This window comes from Cannabis sativa, chromosome 6 (genome assembly GCF_029168945.1).
Source record: "Cannabis sativa cultivar Pink pepper isolate KNU-18-1 chromosome 6, ASM2916894v1, whole genome shotgun sequence".
Taxonomy (NCBI): Eukaryota; Viridiplantae; Streptophyta; class Magnoliopsida; order Rosales; family Cannabaceae; genus Cannabis; species Cannabis sativa.
This window is the reverse complement of record NC_083606.1, coordinates 4590874-4610128: the sequence shown is the minus strand read 5'-3', so window position 1 is coordinate 4610128 and position 19255 is coordinate 4590874. Positions and strand designations below refer to the sequence as shown.

Below are 19255 nucleotides of genomic sequence, written 5' to 3'. Positions count from 1 at the left end.
CTGAGAGGCCCAACTCTTAGATAAATCAACTAAGTCTTTTTGCATCAGGAGTGTCAACGAGAAGATACCTCCCGGAGGAGATGTGAAGGCTCCACATACTCCCGGAGACCAGGGGAACGCTAAGGCATCTCCGGGAGGTACTGGACCCTATTTGAACAGTCACCTCTCATTTAATGCCGCATGGGAGAAAACGTATTGGAACTGCCATAAGCAATATGTCTGATGGCGTAACCCCTCTTTTGCAGCTATTACGCTATGATTAATAAGGCTAGTGACGACTACTTTATGAGGGATCACATCAATCAAGAAGGGATAAAGGATTATATCCACCTAACCCCTAAGATACCTACGGTATAGGTCATGTATTTTCTATTTTGCATCGACTAGGAATATGTGCCCCTATCGAACCTACACCAAAAGACAAGTGATTCAGTTCTAGGGATCCCCCCAGAAAAACACTGTAAATACTCCCCAAATACACTGAGAAGGGGATCGAGAATTTTGGGTTCACAAGAATTAAAGAGAGCAACTAAGAGGAATATCTACCAAGAACATTCTCTGTAATAAATACTCTCATAAATAAAAAAGACTCGTGGACTAAGGCTCGTTAATGCCCCAACCACGTAAAAATCTCATGCATTAAACTTCCTACAACTTTCTTACATATGTTATTAAATCAGTTGTCGAAAACCTCGGTCAACACACACAAATATATTTTTGATATAGTGTAAAAAAATATTTTTTGATATTTTCTTTAATTAAGTAGCTAAATTAAGCATTGAAATTCAAATTTCTCTTTTATTATTTGCTATCGAATCAAAATCTAATGGTTTAATATTTTTAAAATTAATATTTATAATTAATTTTGTTTATTACCCATTAAAAAGTATTCCATATATATATTAAGACTTGAAGAAAATAATTATATATTAACTTAATTTAGCCTAATACTAAATAAAATTTTATGAAATTTTTAAATGATCTAGCATCGTACGTAAGATTAGAGGTGAGAGTTTATATAGTTCACAAAACATAATATTATTGATTCGTTGAGAATATCATTAATTAGTAAGTTAATCTTATATATGTACCATATATATATATCACAACAATTCTCAACCAACCAAGCAAAATGTGCCATAATCTAAATAATAACCAAAATCATTACCATACAAAATTCTCCAATTAATTTCCACAAGTAAATATAGTCAAACGCAATAGACCAACCAATTAATTCACTCCATTAACTAATTAACCCCCCAAAAAACATATAAATATATAATTAGGGTACTAGACCATTCCAATATTATTACAAACCCTCTCAAAAGAAAAATGGTGAAACCCCATTTATTATCACTCTCCTTGCTATTCATCATTCTATGCACAATCAAATACTCACAACAAACTTTTGATAATAACAATTTCTTAATGAGCTTCCCACAACCTAATCAAATATTAGATTACCTTAACAATACAACATATGCTGTTTCGGCATATGGGGCTTCGCACAAGCAACTATGCTTCCACTGCCTTAGTGCATCGTCGAGATTTTTGGCCGCACATAACATAGCTCGGGCCAAAAAAGGAGAGCCACCGCTCTTTTGGGATGCTAAGCTTGCTAGGCATGCACGACGTTGGGCCTCACAAAGGAAAGCCGACTGTGCCCTAAAGCATTCCTTCCAGGATGGCGAGTTCACGCTAGGAGAGAACATATTTTGGGGTGGTGGCTCTGATTGGACACCGGCCAACGCCGTTGAAGCATGGATGGAAGAGGAAAAGGACTACTCGTACGAGAGTAATAGTTGCGCCAATGGCAAAATGTGTGGCCACTATACACAAATTGTGTGGCAAAGTACTAAAAGAGTGGGTTGTGCTAGGGTTATTTGTGACAATAAAGATACATTTATGATTTGTAATTATGATCCTCCGGGTAACTATATAGGTGAGAAACCGTATTGATTATCTACTTCTTAATTAATTTTACCATTTGTGTTAATTACAATATACATGTATTAACAATCGTGTAGGATAAGGAAAGTAAATAGTTTTTATAAGTCATATTGGAGAGTTGAGTTGATCCAAGAGTGGGGCAAGTTAGGCCGTTGTCCAAAGCCAATCATTCCGGTCCTCTTTTCTTTTATTTAATATCAAAAATATTATTTTATGTTTTATCTTCTTAAAGAATGCCCATTTATAAGAAATATTTTTTTTCTTAATAAAATCCATTTATAAGACCCCCCAATTAGCGACCCTCACTATATGATCAATTATGAATTTGTTTGGTTAAGTCATATAAGAGTCATGTTGCATTAAATACGACTATAAATTTTAATACAATGTGAATCGTTTTATTTAATGCATAACAAATAATTTTGTATTAGCTTATATTATAATATTTATAAATGGTTAAGAGTTGGAAACCCCGGTCCTAGACTCGACCCTAGTCCCAAACCCTAAACTTGGACCCCAGACCTCGTCCCTGAACACGGCCCCGAATCCCAGACCCAGCCTAGCCCCAGACTCAGGATTCGAACCCAGACCAGAACCCCGAACCCAACCCCAAATCCAAACCTAGACCATTGGCCCTCAAACTCGGACCCCAACCCGTAAAACAATGAAGAGAATGACATATATGATGAGTGGCTCCACTATCTACAATCCATAAAAAAAGTAGAAAAAATTTATCATTACCAAAGACGTTGGAGACAACAGGATGATTTTTACTGATGGATGGAGCGCCTTCAATTTACTGAATGAGAAGGGAAATCAAGTGCTAGCTGAGTTGTAGCTGAGAAAAGCCAGCGACGAGAGCATCTAGACTGGCAGAAACTTGATTTGCCCGAGCAGTAGATGGATTCTTCTTTTTGTCACCATATCCTGGTGGAAAACCATGGATGAAATAACACTTCTCAACTAGGTGACCTAGTTTAAGACAGTTGGAACATGTTGGGCGAGACTTTTTGCTCCGAGAAGGATGATTTAGTTTTTTTTTTTGGCAGGGGCAACAATAACAATATCGGTGTTACCAAGACAACGTTGGCACTCTTGTTGAACAACCATGAAGAAAACCTTGGATAGTGGCAGAAGAGGATCAAAGATAATGATCTGAGCCCGAATTCCCTAATAAGATTCCTTAAGACCTATTAAGAACTGAAGGATCTAGTCTCTGGTGTAGTAATCTTAAACATTTTGCATAGCAGCGCAAGTGCAGCCACAAGTGCAAGGAGTGTTTGGTTTATACTCATTGAGTTCATCCCAGAGGGCTTGTAACTGAGTGAAATAAGTAGTGACCGAATTATCGCCTTGTTTAATATTGTTAACAAAGATCTTAAGTTAGAGAATACGAGCGCCATTACTCTGATTGAATCGATCATGGAGGTTTGTCCACATTGCACGGGCAATGATTTTGAACATGATGCTTGCACTAATTTCACGATACACGGATTGAAGAATCCATGACATCACGATCTTATTGCATCGACCCCAACCAGATAGAGATGGATCATTCAATGGTGGATGGGGTAAAGTGCCATCAATGAATGGAGTTTTATTTTTGGCAGCGATGTTAATTGAAGTCCCCCGCTTCCAAGACTGAAAATTATCTCGACTAGTCAAGAGAAATGATGAAATTATATTTGGTTGATCTCCAATGCCCAAGTAATAACGATCATCTTGAGAATGTCGATCGAAAAAGACATGACCTTAATTTGCAAGAAAGGCAGAGTTATCATTAAAAGCCATATGACATTGATGTCCAAGAAAGGGATTATTACCAATAGTAAATGGAGAAGAGTTTTGGACATGTGGAAATGTGAAAGGTGGGGTCAGATATGTGGTCGTGCTGGAAAGAATGGAGGTCAGTGAAGGAACCGTCTGAGTCAAGATCGGAGTTGAAGAAGAGAAAGGCAGAAGCATTGTGGATACCAATATCGACGCTAGAGCAGAGCAAGAGATGAACTGTGCTGTGGAGTGTTGTCCAATCCGCCCAGAACTGGGGATATCGGCAACGGAATTGGAGCCGAGCACACCAGTGGTGGAAGGAGCGAACAAAAAATGATTTGCACCGATAGTGTTTGAGATGGAGTTCGCAAATGACGAACTAAACAGAGCAATGTCGTCGAAAGTAGCAGCGATGGAAGAAGGAGCTTCACCATGGGTGACAGTCGGTGATGGTAGCGGAAGAGATGGAGACTCAATGACGGAGGCAACAACAACGACTGAGTTTCTGGTTCTAGGAGCCATGGGAGAAGAGGAGTTGGTTTTATGGTGAAGGTTGAAGGAGGCGGCTAGGGTTTGTGGTTGGTGGTGGGAGAAGATAACACTGATACCATATTAGAGAGGGAAACTCTTATTTTGAAATGAACGACAGAAAAATGCCTTTAGTGTTATTAGGTCATTAGGTTATTACAAAGCAAGAAGGGTTATATATATACACAAGGTATAGGCTCAATACAGAAGTAGACTGAAAGAGAATGGGCCAAAATATTAATTCTAATATTTTTTTTAAAAAAATATGAGAAAGTAATACAAAATTTTTACATATATAAATATAAATATATACATTCATTAAATAAAAAAAAATACTATAATATATACATAAACTCCAAAATCATATTCTTCCATATAATATTTGATTTGACTTAATTTTTATTTTAATAATTACTTGCAAGATATACATGTCAAATGTGATATAGTGCCATTCATAAAATTTGTGGAAAATTATAGTTAATTAAGTTGTATTTACCCAATAAAATTATTGTAAAATCTTATTTAAATATAAAAATAATTGACAAATATATATATATATATTTATATAAATATATATATATATACTAGTATAAAAGTTACATGCAATGCATGTATGTATGTATGATTAATTTTATGTTAAAAATATTATTTATTTATTATCTTTTTATAATTTTTTTTATTAAAATTCAATATAAAAAACAATATAGTCAACAAAAAAATAGAGTACTATTCCCTGCATTAATAAATTTCACCTGCCTAATATCCATTTTAAACTCAATTAGAAAGAAAAAGAAATTCAAAAAGGAAAAAAGAAGACAAAAACTCATAAATTTACTGTTAAGAATGCCTAAGTTTGTTGACCTAGCTGCATGATTGCCTTACTACCAAATTGAATATTCAATTGCTCACATCAAACATATCAAAGTTGTTAGCCAGCATAGCCCAAAAACTACAAAAAAAATTTCAACATAAAAGATTTTACAAACTCTGACCATAAACAGCGTATATTGTATAAACAATTTATTCTAGTAAGAGTAATAAGAGTAATAAGAGTTTCTCATCTTCAATCATCTGCACCATAAAATAAAAGAAAAATGAAAACTTAAATTGAAAACATTCTTATCTTAAAAGCTAAAGCTAAATTGAAAATATCAAAACAATGTATAGTCAAGTAGTGCTCTGCTTGACTATACATTGAAGTAATTACTTTAAAAAATGTATCATTAATTAAAAATCTCTTAATGAGTTTTATTCACATTCTTTTTCTTCTTATTATTATTTTTTTACTCCTTGTTTAGGTTGCACTTGCACATTTCCTTTTCATTCTCTCTAGTTAACTGCATCCCCAACCATTAGAATCAATATCCTCAACTTTAAATAAAGACTTAACATAAAACTAAATATACGTGCTTTGCACGTAACTTTTTTCTAGTCTATTCTATATAAGGTGTGCCTATATAACTACAATTCTTGGTTTATGAGAAATTCATGGGTGACTTTTTATTTTTATTTAATAAAATAATAAAATATTATTAATATATATATATTAACTCAAATTAGCCCTATACTAATTCATCTCTTAAAATGGGTGACAGTCTGTGAGATAAAACATTTTGGACAAAATTATCCTAATCAGTTGAGAAAATTATTGAGTAAATCAAACTATATATGATATCTATTACCACAACCAAGCAACAAAAAACAGACAACATCCACTTTCTAATCAAAATCAAAATCAAAATCAAAATCAGCCAACTTGGTACACACATAATTAATTCATTTATTCATTAATTCCCACAAATGCGTTGTTGCATGGGCCATGCAACGACCAAAACAACCTATTATAACGATTTAAAGCATTAGAAAACATTTCAATTGTTTAAAATCCAATATGGCAAAACCCCAATATTTCATGTCAATAAAACTCCTCTTCATTCTCTACACAATCAAACAATCGCACCAATTTGATTCCAATGGTGAAAATTCCCTTATCAACGTCGAAAACCCTACTAAAATATTCGATTATGTCTCTGATTCGATATACGATGTTTCGCACAAGAAACTATGCCTAAACTGCATAGCTGACTCGTCCCTTTTCTTGGTCGCGCACAACTTGGCACGGGCCAAGAAAGGGCAGTTACCGCTATTTTGGGACGCCAAAATTGCGAGAAACGCGAGACGCTGGGCGTCCCAAAGAAAAGCAGACTGTGCGTTGCAACATTCCCAGTCGAAAGGGCTTGGGGAGAACATATTTTGGGGAGGCGGGTCGGGGTGGAGCCCGACTGACGCGGTTAATTTGTGGGCCGGGGAGGAGAAGGACTATTCTTACAAGGATAATTCGTGCGTGGACGGCCGAATGTGCGGCCACTACACGCAGATCGTGTGGCGGAGCACTAGGAGGGTTGGTTGCTCTAGGGTTATTTGTGACAGTGGTGACACTTTCATAGTTTGTAATTATGATCCGCCTGGTAATTATATTGGTGAGAAACCGTACTGATGGATCAATATCTTATTATATCATCTAAATAATATATATTTATATAATATAATGTTAGATTGTATTGTCCTGAATTTATTTTTATATATATACGTAACAATTATAAAGTGTTACACAACATGCATGCATGTATATGGGCCGGCTTAATTATAATTGATTAATTAATTAGAAATATATGACAAATTTTGTAATTTTTTTTTTGTTTAATTAATGATCGGAATTGATCGATGTCAGGTTTGATATATATAAAGAAAGATTTTATAAATATATTATCAATTTTGATAATTTTTTACTAATTTATGGTGCACACTAATATTCATTTATGTGGATGTGTTTTCTTATACATGTGAAATCTATATATTATTTTGAATTTTGCTTTTAATAAATAAAATGTATATAACGTCATATAAAAATATTAGGCTATAATTTATCTAAATATAGAAAATAGGCGTTTTAAAATAATGATATATATCTAATATAGTTGCTTAATAATTTAAATATATAGGGATGTATAAGATGACATAATCTTAAAGGTATAAATATTATTTTGAATGTGTTTCGTAAAGATGATTTTTTGTTTTGTTAAATGATAATTTAGATTTTGATTTTTTTTTTAAAAAAATAATACAAAATAATACATTAAATTTGTCAAAGAGAACTCACTAATAATTAGTTGACCTATTTAAGGAAGTTATTGTTAAAATTTGGAAGTGTTTGGTTGAGGTGCATAAAGTTTTATCTCAAAATCAGTTAACAATAAAGAATAGCTCATATTCTCTTTTCACATATTAATAATGTGTAACTGATTCTAATACATCATCTTCATGTTTGAGCTTAGAAAGTATGAGTATAATAAGCAATTTTTAAGAAACTATAGATTTGAAAGAATCCCACAAGGCTAAATTGGAAAATTTGTGTATATACATATCGAGAAATTTGTGAATTTTTAAAATAGGTTAAAATCCCAACACTAGAAACTGACACATATAACTGTCCCAAACGGAAGTCAAAAGAGACACTGCAAGAAATATCACTTTTGCCAGCACATTTTTGTGCTGACAAAAGTTTGGTATTGCGCTGGTAAAATGAAATTTACTTCTGATATGTTGGCAAAGGGGATTGGTAAATCAACGTTGGTATTAAAAACTTTTGGCAGCACAAAATAAAAAGCGCTAGCAAAAATAATTTTTTCCAGCGCATAAATGCGCTGGTAAAAGTTAGATTTTAGCCACTACAAATGTGCGCTGGTAAAATTTTGATCTTTTTGCTAGCACAGTTTGCGAACTGTGCTGTAAAAGTTACTTTTACCAACGTAATAACGAACTGTGCTGGTAAAAGTGGTATTTCTTATAGTGAGACAATGGAAGTTTTCTAATTGCTTTGATATCATGTTAGAATTTGGAAGTGTTTGCTTAAGGCGCATGAGGTTCCATCTTAAAATTAATTGACAATAAGAGGTGTTATCTTATTTTTTGCAGCTTGACGTGGCCATGAGAATGGATGACACGTGTCCCACATCTTTGCCACATGGACGGAGGAAAATATTCTTAGCAGCTCATTAACAGTTAATTTAAATATTTGTCACACTCGAATGTCCGAACAAGATAATTAAAAGATGTCCAACCAAGATGCAAATTTATCTGTACCAAGCAGGGTATATAAGTTGGCAATTCCAGAGATTAGTCTCGTCGCTTCTAATACAAAAAGACCATCCTTATAATCGTGGGATTTAGTCCGAGAAAAACGGCAATATGCCTTATTTTCCTATTCTTTACATTATAATTATGGAATTGATGTAGATTCCTATCTCATTTATTATAGATTAAGAGAAACCATTCTTCATGTAATAAGCTTCTATAAATAGTAGCACTATCACACTAGTGAAGGAAACAGAGAATTAATCCAAAGAAACATTCGAGAGAGAACAGAGATCTAAGAGAGAGATTACTCAAAGATCCATTGTAAGAGCTTTCGAGAGGAAGAATATTTTATTCCTTCTCTCAAATCAATACAAATACAAGGGGAATAGACTATTACCATACTCACGGGGCCGAACCTCTTTAAATCTGGTGTTCATTTTACTTTACTGTTTTTGTTTTGTTTTATTTATCTTATTTGATCGCTTTATTTTGACTCACTGTTATTGGCTAGAAGGAGGGTCAACAAGAGGAGTAGCTTATAGATCATATATATGACATTCTCTTTCTCAAGGTCGACCGACCTTGAGTAATAATGGGCCTAAATTTTTTTTTGAGTGTGTGTTATGTCTAAAGTAAAATATGAGTATTATTGGGTCTCTTTTCACAAAATTTTACAAAAATACTATTTTTTTTTTCAATGCAAGAAAGTATACATTATAAAAAAATTTGAGCCCTGGGTTTGGGTACGCTCTGAGCACGGGCCTAGCTCACCTTAGCTCAGGTTCAAACCTGCTCTTTCCACTTATTAGTAATGTGAGACTACTTTTAATAATAATAACCGAGTTAGTTACATATTTTTTATATTTATTCATTCTAGAAATTAGTTTTAAAAGAAAATTGTTTGATCAGTGTATTATTATATTATTTTAAAAAATAGAAAGTTGATATTATTATTTAAAGATCTAATTAATTTTTGTAAAATACAATCCAAAATAAAATTTAGTTTAAAATTAATAGATACAAAGGTGTAAAGTAAGTCATATTGTGTTTGTCAAAAAAAAAAGTCGTATTGTGTGGCTGTCATTTTGTAAATTAGCCATTAATTAGTTAATTAATTATAGATTAGTTATAGATAAACATGTATTAGCCACGTTCTACACGGTTACCTACTAACGGATTTTTATATATGTCCAATTTACATATTTTTCTATAATCATATTATTTTTCATAATATTTTTTATAATCAAATTATTTTGAACACCTCGTACTAATTGCCCCTTTATATTATTATTTATTAAACTAAAATGTACAGAATCCAATATTCAGTACCAATAATAATATATCACCCTTTTTAGATTTGGCTTATAATACTCTCTAATGTGTATAATTTAATAAAATAATTTTTATGAAATATCGATAATTAATCGTAAAACGCTACCTATACAAGTTAGTGTCAAGTACCACTAGTGTCTTTTAGCATGCACGCATGCATAGTTATTTTATAAGAGAAATTCTAAAGGACACTTACCAAGAGGTGACATACTGCTATATTGGTACGATTTAATATTAGATCTTATATATTTTGATTTAATATATAATATAAAAAATATTACTACTTACAACGCACCACATCGATATTAATTTTAGGCACCTTAAAGTACCTAAAAACATATAATGTTGTTGTTGACTGGATTTTTAGCCAACCGACGCGGAGTCGTAATAAATGAGATTTAGACCAAAATCACAATAATAAATGCAGTTAATAATGCCAGAATTCGTAATAAATGTAAATAAAAGACACCGGAATTTAAAGAGGTTCGGCCCCGGATGTCGGTAATAGCCTACTCCCCTTGAGTTTTATTGATCTGAGTTGCAATAGTCAAGAACAGGCTCTTGATTGCAAAGAATGAGAAATCTTTATTTTTCTAAGTGTTTCAGAATGCGGATCCCCTTCCCAGGTCATGGGTGACCCCTTATATAGGGGAGGGGGGTCGGTGCTTCTCGCTTCAGGAGACGCGACCAATGCGGAACCGTCTCCTTGATTTTCGGAGGCGGTTGGAGTCTGATATTTAGGAAAATATCCCGCTATTTTCGTGGGTTGACAACTGTCTTTGAGCCTTTCGCGGGATTTTAACATTCGAAGGAGTCACTGATGACAAGGGTCCCTTAGGGGTGTGACATGGTTGTCAACCACTTTTGAGGATTAAGCCCATACTTGGGGGTAACACCCTCGAGACTCTCGCTGAGGGGGGATGACCACTATCATAGTTAGGTGACTCCCCCATGGTCCAACTTGAGAGAGAAAGGGGGGGTCCCCCCCTTAAACCCAAGTTAAGGGGGTCCCCCCCCTTAAACCCAAGTTGGGGGGGTCCCCCCCCTTAAACCCAAGTTGGGGGGGTCTCCCCCCTTAAACCCAAGTTGGGGGGGTCTCCCCCCTTAAACCCAAGTTGGGGGGGGGTCCCCCCCTTAAACCCAAGTTAGGGGGGGTCCCCCCCTTAAACCCAAGTTTTCTTTTGGGGGGAGAAGAACAAACACCCATATTAAGGGGGCATCTCAACAGTCATGGCTTTACTCCTTCTTCATTAATTTAGTCCCGGTATTTTTGTGCCACGTGGTGCTATTCTTGACACATCATCGTTGTCAAAATTTGGGTAAACAGTTGCCCCCCAAGTTTCGAGCGGTATGACCATACGGTAGAAACTTTCTTTGTTGTTCGGGTCTTACTTCTGTTGTTGACGGCTTGGCACAGCGGCACCAAAAATACTATGCCTATACTAAAATAATTAAATTTTTTTTCTTAAAAAAAAATCAAATAAATAATTCCCACTCACTAATTTTCACATTTTTACAATATAGCCCAATAATAATTTCCCAAGAAAAATAAATTACAAGAGAATAAATAAATTTCAAAGAAATATAACCATTTACAAAGAAATGACTAACAAAAATATAAAAATTGCTCATTAGCCCTCAATGGTAGTGGAGGGTTATAATAGCAATTTTGGGTTAAAAGGCCCTCTTTTTGCAAAAATAAAATTCCCTATGTAAGAGAAAAAGATGACAAACCTTCACATTTCAAAAAAAAAAAAACATCTTTTTCATTTTTTTGCTCTTCATTTTTGGGGTTGGGCATCTTCTCACCATTGGAGGAGATTTTGAAGCTTTGAAGTGATTCTTGGACACTTGGTGGAATATTTCTTCATTATGGGTAAGCTTCTAACTCCTCCATAGTCATTTTTCTCATTGAAATCATGTTTTTGGTGGAATTTTTGAAACTTTTTCTTGGTTTTTTTTTTGCTATGGCCGAATTTGACATGCTTGATTGGGATTCTTGGATTTCTTGATATAATGTGATTGTTTGAGGCTTGGGTTTTGTAGTATAGGTGATGGGCAATGTGTTTTTGGCTTTGATTTGGTTCAATTTGATGAAAAAATAAGGAAATTTGAAACTTTTGGGTTGGTGGTGTTCTTGAATGTTGAAGAACACTATGAACATGAAAAGTTTCAATTTCCCTCCATTTTTTCATCTTTGATTTTCATCAAATTGATAGAAATGTGTTTGTGGTGGTGAGCATTGATCTTGGCCGCCCCCCCCCAAGATACCCCTTTGGGGGGTTAGGGGTACCCCGAGCCACCCTTCTTAGAGGTAGGGGCGGCTAATAGCTTTGGCTTTCTTGGATGTCGGGGTGACATCCCGAGACTAGATGTTATCGCCGAGGTAGGGGTTTCCTTGGATATGTTTCCTTGAATATTTAGAGGCTATAGTTCACCCCTTTGTGAGTCAAAGGGGTGGGTCCCCCCCTTACACCCCGAAGCCGGGGGGTCCCCCCTTACGCCCCTTTGAGAGTCGAAGGGGGGGGGGGGGTCCCCCCTTACACCCCGGCCGGGGTCCCCCCTTACGCCCCGGCCGGGGGTCCCCTTACGCCCGCTTTGAGAGTCGAAGGGGGGGGTCCCCCCCCCACCCGGCCGGGGGTCCCCCCTTACGCCCCGGCCGGGGGTCCCCCCTTACGCCCCTTTGAGAGTCGAAGGGGGGGGTCCCCCCCACACTCGGCCGGGGGTCCCCCCTTACGCCCGGCGGGGGTCCCCCGCTACGCCCCTTTGAGAGTCGAAGGGGGGTCCCCCCACACCCCGGCCGGGGGTCCCCCCTTACGCCCGGCGGGGGTCCCCCCTTACGCCCCTTTGAGAGTCGAAGGGGGGGGGGGGGTCCCCCCTTATGCCTCTTTGTGAGTCAAAAGGGGGGGGGGGGTCCCCCCCTTACACCCCCGGCGGGGGTCCCCCCTTACGCCCGCTTTCGTGAGTTGAAAGGGGTGGGTCCCCCCCTTACACCCTGAAGCCGGGGTGTTACCCCTTAATTACCCCTTGAAAGCCGGGATGACACCCTGCTATAGGCGGGGGTTGGGGTAATATACCCCGAGACCATTTATAGGGGGTGATGCCTTGGGACGACCGTGGTGTAATTTTGCGATTTGGAGTCAATCGTTATTTTTACTTTTTACACTTAGTAAGAATACTAAGCGTTGTAATGACCATTATTGCTCCTTTCATTTAGTTGCTTAGATGGTTATCTCGCTGTAAATTTTTATTGTGCATATCTTCTCTTCTCCTTTTATTTTTGTACTAGTAGGTGAGTCCATCATGGATAGCTTACTAGCATTACTCGGTGTATTCACCTCCTCGCCTTTTCCTTTTTGCAGATGCGTTATAGCGACTATTGGGGGGGTGAACACCGAGTAGACGAAGATCTTCTTCAACTTTTGTTTGAAGATTGTCCAGCGTCGCCCCCACACAACTCGTCTGGGGACGAGGGGCTTAGTAGTGTGTCAGAGACGCCCGACCACCTCTACCGAGAGAGAATAGGCGGTGAAGCATACAACAGGCATATTTGGGAGCTTGAAAAAGGGATACGATCTTATCTGCCCCGAGAGTGGACATACACTCTTCCCTTTGGTGAGGTCAATATTCCAGTAGGGGTGCCCATCGGCCTGTCAGGGGGGTTTCCTTTGGCCGAGACTGCTATAACCACCGCAAAACTACCTACCATGCTGAACGCCATGGCTCGCACTAAAAAGAAGAGTCGGGTTAGCTCTTCTGACAGTTCCCATACAGCGGAAGTTGTTACTAAACGGAGGGTATCTGACGATGTTGAGGCTGATTCTGCCGATGGAGCCATGGAGGAGATAGTCAAAGAGTTTGAGAAATGGGTGGAAGAGGAAGCCAAGAATACCCTTTATAAAGCCGCCAAAGAGAAAGAAACAACCAAGGGTTCCCAATCAACCACTCTCAAAATCAGTGAATTCGCCCCTAAAGTGCTCAAGGAAGTTCGCACTTCCCGCTGCAAGACTAAGCAGACCCCCTTTGTGGCCCCTTCTAGCAGTCTCACCGAGACCCAACTCCAATATGTGGAGGAGTCGACTGTGAATGGCAAGGACTGCCGGTTAGTGCTCCCCTCTCCGAATCAGTTGGCGCATGACCCTGGGGAGGGGCTGTGTGCATGGTCCCGTCGCCATATTACTTATGGGGGGGCACTCCCCCTTCATAATTTTTTCAAAGACGTGGCTGATTATTTTGGCCTTAGTCCGGGGCAGTTTTCTCCCTTGGCCATACGAGTCCTGACTGGCATATTTGTATTATATAAGCTAATGAGATGGAAGTGGCCAACAGGCCATGAGGTACACTATCTCTTCGATCTGAGACCGATTAACAGCGAGTATCGGTCGGGATATTACGCATTTCAGCATGCACACAGGAATGTCAAATTCCTTCATGGTATGGAGAAATCGTCGAAGGAACATGATTTCAAAACTCTCTATTTTTTTGTGAAGGACATTGGGACTAAACACACCAAATTCCAAATGGTGGACCAATTCGAGAAGCCTTCCCCCACCATTGCCATGTACGAGAGAGCTCTTGCGTTAGCCCAATTGCCTGACTATAAGAAGGATCTAAACATTCTAACATCCCCCCGGGCGTTAGATGATTTTGGGTTCAACTTTGTCGTTACTCCTTCTAGCGGAGTGCGGGAAATCCCGCGACCCTTAGGACCTCCGCCAGTGGCACAGACGGCTATAGCGAAAAGCACTATGCCCGGGTCTGCTAAGAAAAGGCCAATTAGGGAGTGTGACCCTCTTGGTGATGATCGCTATTTGTCTTACTTATTACATTTTTTCATTATTTTGCCTGTTACTAATCATTTTTGTGTGTTTTGCAGATATGGCCGGCTTGTTGCGACAAACAACCTACCAGGAGAAAGAGGGTTCGCCTTCTACCGCCTCTCCCATGGCTCCTCCTGGTAAGGTTAGGAAGACTAACCCTCGCCTGGCTATTGATATTCACACCCCTATTGCTGGATCGCCTCCCTCATCTCGGCCGCTTCCTCCTAACTCCGCATCCGGGTCTGCCAATGATACAACCCTTATTGGTTCGACGTCCACAGGGGCCGAGTCACTTGCTGCGCTGCCCTTAGAGGGTCGTTGTCAGGCTTTATCTACGGGTTTGAAGGGGGCACATGGCCATATTGAGGGCCTTATGGACGTCATGGACAAGACCATGTCTAGGCTAGATTGTTTGCCCCCTGCCCAGATCGTTGCTCTTGGATGCCGCGAGATGATTAGGGTAAGTTTCTCCTACTTGTGAAAATTCTTTCCTTTTACCATTATCTAACATTTATGTAATGATGTGTAACAGGCTGCCACCATTACTTCTTATGGTCAATCTAGGGTTCTCGCCCTACAAGAGGAGCACAACAAGCAAGGAGCAGCCTCACTCCAACTTGAACTTGATGCCCTTCGCCAGGAATACTCCCAGAAGATTCGCGATTTAGAAACTTCTGTTGAAAGGGTTACTGCTGAGAAGGAGCGTTTCAGGGGTGAGCTTGAAAGTGTTACTGCCGAGAAAGAGCGTTTCAGGGGTGAGCTTGAAAGTGAGAAGGAGGCTCATGCGAAGGTTGTCGAGGAAAACAACATTAATGCCAAGGAGTGTGAGAAGCTAGCTGCGGAGGTGAAACAGATCGGAGACCTCTCCACCGATGTTTTCTTCAAATTCTGGCTAAACAACAAGAAAGCTGACTTTAATTATCTGGGTAAGAACATGGACAGTATGCTATCTTATTGTCGCAATCGTGAGGAGGCAGAAACCAGGGAGAAGGCGCAGACAGCTTGCATTCAGGCCGATTCATACCTCAACTTTGGGGTTGAGGCAACAGATGACTGTCCCCTCGATGACTTACTTGATGGTTCCTATTGATGTATTTTTACTTTTACAGATTTTATGCCCACTAGTACTCTTCAGAGATTCATGACTGTCCGGGCAGTCTTTAATCCCGTAACTTTACTTTTGAGACATTTGTGTCTTTAATCTTTTTTCTTGGCCATCGGGGCCTTTATCTTTATATATGGTTTTAAATGTTGACTTTTGTTTGGCGTGAGCCACATAGCGTGGGTATATATTTATAGTCAACCATTCACCACACACAAGTTGCTCAAAACATTGAGTATTGCACCGACACTCTAAAAATTTTAATATCTACTTAAGCGAGGGTGCATTCTTGCTTACTAGTCCATATATGGGTGTGGTTGCCCCCCAAGTGACAATGTAGGTTTACCTCTTGGTCACTTATCTTATGACCGGGGTGTTACCTTTAAGCCTTGGTTGCTCACTGTTACCCATATATCTATGACCATTGTGAGGCTTGCAATTTGATTCAATAACAATCATACAAGCTGCGTCATTATATGAAAATAACTTGCAATTTTATTGATAAATGAAATTGGCGACAACGCCTTATTACATCACTACGTAGTAGTATGTGATTAAAACTAAAGCAAATCTAAAAGAAAAGACTAAATACTAATAAAGTTTCTAAGTTGCTTACGGGCACACCCTTAGCATGAGTTGTTGCTGAAAAGCAATTGTTATTGATAATATTTGCGGAGGTGTTGGCCGTTCCAATATCGGGGTACTGGTATAAGGTTCATGTTAGGGTCATACCGGCCGAGCCTATACGTGCCGGGGGGTACAACCTCTGTAACCTCATATGGACCTTTCCAATTTGGCCCCAATACTCCTGCTGTTGGGTCTTTAGTGTTGGCCAAGACTCTGCGTAGTACTAGATCTCCTACCTTGAAGCTTCTTTCCTTAACTTTTGAATTAAAGTATCTGGCTACTTTTTGTTGGTATGCTGCTAACCGTATTTGTGAGGCTTCCCTACGATTTTCCAATAGGTCCAACGATTCATTAATCATCTGGTGATTACTGACTTGGTTGTATGTCACTCGTCGGTGGGAGGGTGGGTCTAGCTCGACCGGTATCATCGCATCATACCCATAAGCAAGGGCAAAGGGGGTATCACCAGTAGCCGTTCTTTCTGTCGTCCTATATGACCACAAAACTTCGGGTAATTGCTCTGGCCAGCTTCCTTTCGCTTCTTCGAGTCTTTTCTTCAAAGTGTCTTTTAAGGTCTTATTCACCGCCTCTACCTGCCCGTTTGACTGGGGGTGCGAGACCGCCGAGAAGCTCTTTACTATGCCATGCTTAATGCAGAAATTTGTGAACAGGACACTATCAAACTGGGTACCGTTGTCAGATACCAATTTATGGGGTAATCCAAACCTACATATAATGTTCTTGACCACAAAGTCAAGCACCTTCTTGGATGTTATAGTTGCTAGGGGTTCGGCTTCTGTCCACTTTGTGAAGTAATCGACTGCTACTACCGCATATTGCACTCCTCCTTTGCCCTTAGGCAACTGACCGATCAAGTCTATACCCCAAATTGCGAAGGGCCATGGACTCTGCATTTGCGTTAGCTCGTTGGGTGGAGCCCTTGGTATTTTTGCAAACTTTTGACATTTTTCACACCTTCGAACATACTCCATGGAGTCTTCTATCATGGTTGGCCAGAAGAATCCTTGCCTCAGTACCTTCTTGGATAAGCTTTGCCCCCCAGCGTGATTACCGCAAAAACCTTCATGGACTTCTTCCATTAGTCGTTGGGCTTGGTCTTGATGTACACATCGTAGTAGGGGCATTGAGTACCCTCGCCGATACATGACACCATCAATGATTAGGTACCGGGTGGCCTTCCTTCTCATTTTCTTTGCCTCGTTTTTGTTTGTGGGCAATGTCCCTTGTTCTAAGTAAGCGGCTATGGGGGTCATCCACGATTGAGTTGTATCGAGTAGGAGTACTTCTTCTTTAGTGTGGATGCTTGGCTCGGGTAAGTATTCTATTGGCACAAGGCTGCCTTTATCTATCTTTTCACTTGTTGCCAACCTTGCCAAGGCATCAGCGGTAGCATTCTCTTCTCGTGGTATTTGTTGAATGGTGTACCCTTCCAGTTGGGCAAGCAAGTCTTGTATTTTGCTAAGGTAGGCCATCATTTTTTCTCCTCTAGCCATGTACTCCCCCAAAACTTGATTTACAACCAGCTGGGAGTCGCTGTAAATGTCTAAGTGTCTGGCCTTCAGCTCTTTTGCTAGTTTCAGACCGGCAATTAATGCTTCATACTCGGCTTCATTGTTTGAGGCAGGGAAACCAAAGCGAATGGCCGTGTGAATTCGTTGTCCCTCCGGTGTTGTTAGGGTGATCCCCGCTCCTGATGACTGGTCGGTAGAAGAACCATCAACTTGTAGCTTCCAGGTTTCACCGGGGTAGTCTTGGTTTTCATTTTTCTCGGAGTTATGGACGTGTGGTTCAGGTGAATCGCTCAGGTCAGGCCTTTGGACGTCACTGGTCATTGTTGGTTGGTCGCCCTCTTGCGTTCCGGTACACTCGGCTACAAAGTCAGCCAGGGCACGCCTTTAATAGCCAATCTTGGCTGATACATTATGTCATATTGCCCTAACTCTATTGCCCATTTAAGGAGGCGCCCCGATGTATCGGGTTTTGTAGCACTCGGCGTAAGGGTTGGTCGTTGTGAGTACCATAATAGGATGAGCACGAAAGTAGGGTCGAAGCTTCTGGATGCTAAGATAAGGCAGTATGCAAGCTTTTCTATGAGGGGGTATCTACACTCTGCCCCAATCAGCCTTTTGCTCACATAGTAGACTGGGTGTTGTACTCTATCTTCCTCCCTTACCAAGACTGCACTAACTGCATGTTCTGTTACTGCTAGGTATAAGCTTAACCCTTCACCATCTAGGGGTTTCGAAAGAACCGGAGGCTGGGATAATTGCTGCTTTAAAGCTCGAAAGGCATTTTCGCATTCCTCAGTCCATTCAAATTTTTTGTTACCCCTTAGGATGTTGAAGAAAGGGACACATTTGTCGGTTGATTTAGAGACGAATCTACTCAAGGCGGCGATTCGGCCTGTTAAGCTTTGGACGTCTTTAACCTTAGTTGGGGACTTCATGTCGATCAATGCCTTTATCTTTTCTGGATTAGCCTCGATGCCCCTAGAGTTCACTATGAATCCAAGGAACTTTCCCGAGCTTACTCCGAAAGAGCACTTAAGAGGATTGAGCTTCATTCGGTATTGTCTTAGGATCTCAAAGCATTCTTTTAAATCTTCGATGTGCCCTTGGGCTTTCTTAGACTTGACCAGCATGTCATCAACGTAGACCTCCATGTTTCTGCCTATTTGCTCTTTAAACATCCGGTTGACCAACCTTTGATAGGTGGCTCCAGCGTTTTTCAAGCCAAACGGCATCACTTTGTAGCAATACAAGCCGACGTCCGTTCGAAAGCTTGTATGTTCTTGGTCAGGTGGGTGCATGCTTATCTGATTATACCACGAGTACGCATCCATGAAAGTTAGAATTTCATGGCGGTACATTGCGTCTACCAATTGATCGATTCTCGGTAAAGGAAAACAATCTTTTGGGCATGCCTTGTTTAAGTACCGTAAAGTCAATGCACACCCTCCGGGTGCCAT

General features: G+C 39.5%; 4 protein-coding genes across 4 annotated transcripts; 3 read left to right on the top strand and 1 right to left on the bottom strand.

The window, feature by feature from the left end:
* The first annotated feature begins 1332 nt into the window (after nucleotides 1-1332).
* LOC115694867 (pathogenesis-related protein PR-1-like) lies at nucleotides 1333-1959 on the top strand. The gene has a single exon (XM_030621971.2). It carries the CDS (start codon nucleotides 1333-1335, stop codon nucleotides 1957-1959), a length of 627 nt encoding a protein of 208 aa, XP_030477831.2.
* Nucleotides 1960-6139: 4180 nt separating this feature from the next.
* LOC115694866 (pathogenesis-related protein PR-1-like) lies at nucleotides 6140-6852 on the top strand. Its single transcript, XM_061117857.1, has 2 exons — nucleotides 6140-6224; nucleotides 6330-6852. Exons 1-2 carry the CDS (start codon nucleotides 6140-6142, stop codon nucleotides 6743-6745), a joined length of 501 nt encoding a protein of 166 aa, XP_060973840.1. The 3' UTR covers nucleotides 6746-6852.
* Nucleotides 6853-11342: 4490 nt separating this feature from the next.
* LOC115707325 (uncharacterized) lies at nucleotides 11343-15739 on the top strand. Its single transcript, XM_061117904.1, has 4 exons — nucleotides 11343-11593; nucleotides 13080-14514; nucleotides 14594-14997; nucleotides 15070-15739. Exons 2-4 carry the CDS (start codon nucleotides 13080-13082, stop codon nucleotides 15625-15627), a joined length of 2397 nt encoding a protein of 798 aa, XP_060973887.1. The 5' UTR covers nucleotides 11343-11593; the 3' UTR covers nucleotides 15628-15739.
* A 556-nt stretch (nucleotides 15740-16295) lies between these two features.
* Nucleotides 16296-19156, bottom strand: LOC133039099 (uncharacterized). The gene is made up of 2 exons (XM_061117903.1): nucleotides 18306-19156; nucleotides 16296-18180 (listed from the first exon to the last, which is right to left on the bottom strand). Exons 1-2 carry the CDS (start codon nucleotides 19154-19156, stop codon nucleotides 16296-16298), a joined length of 2736 nt encoding a protein of 911 aa, XP_060973886.1.
* Nucleotides 19157-19255: the final 99 nt, after the last annotated feature.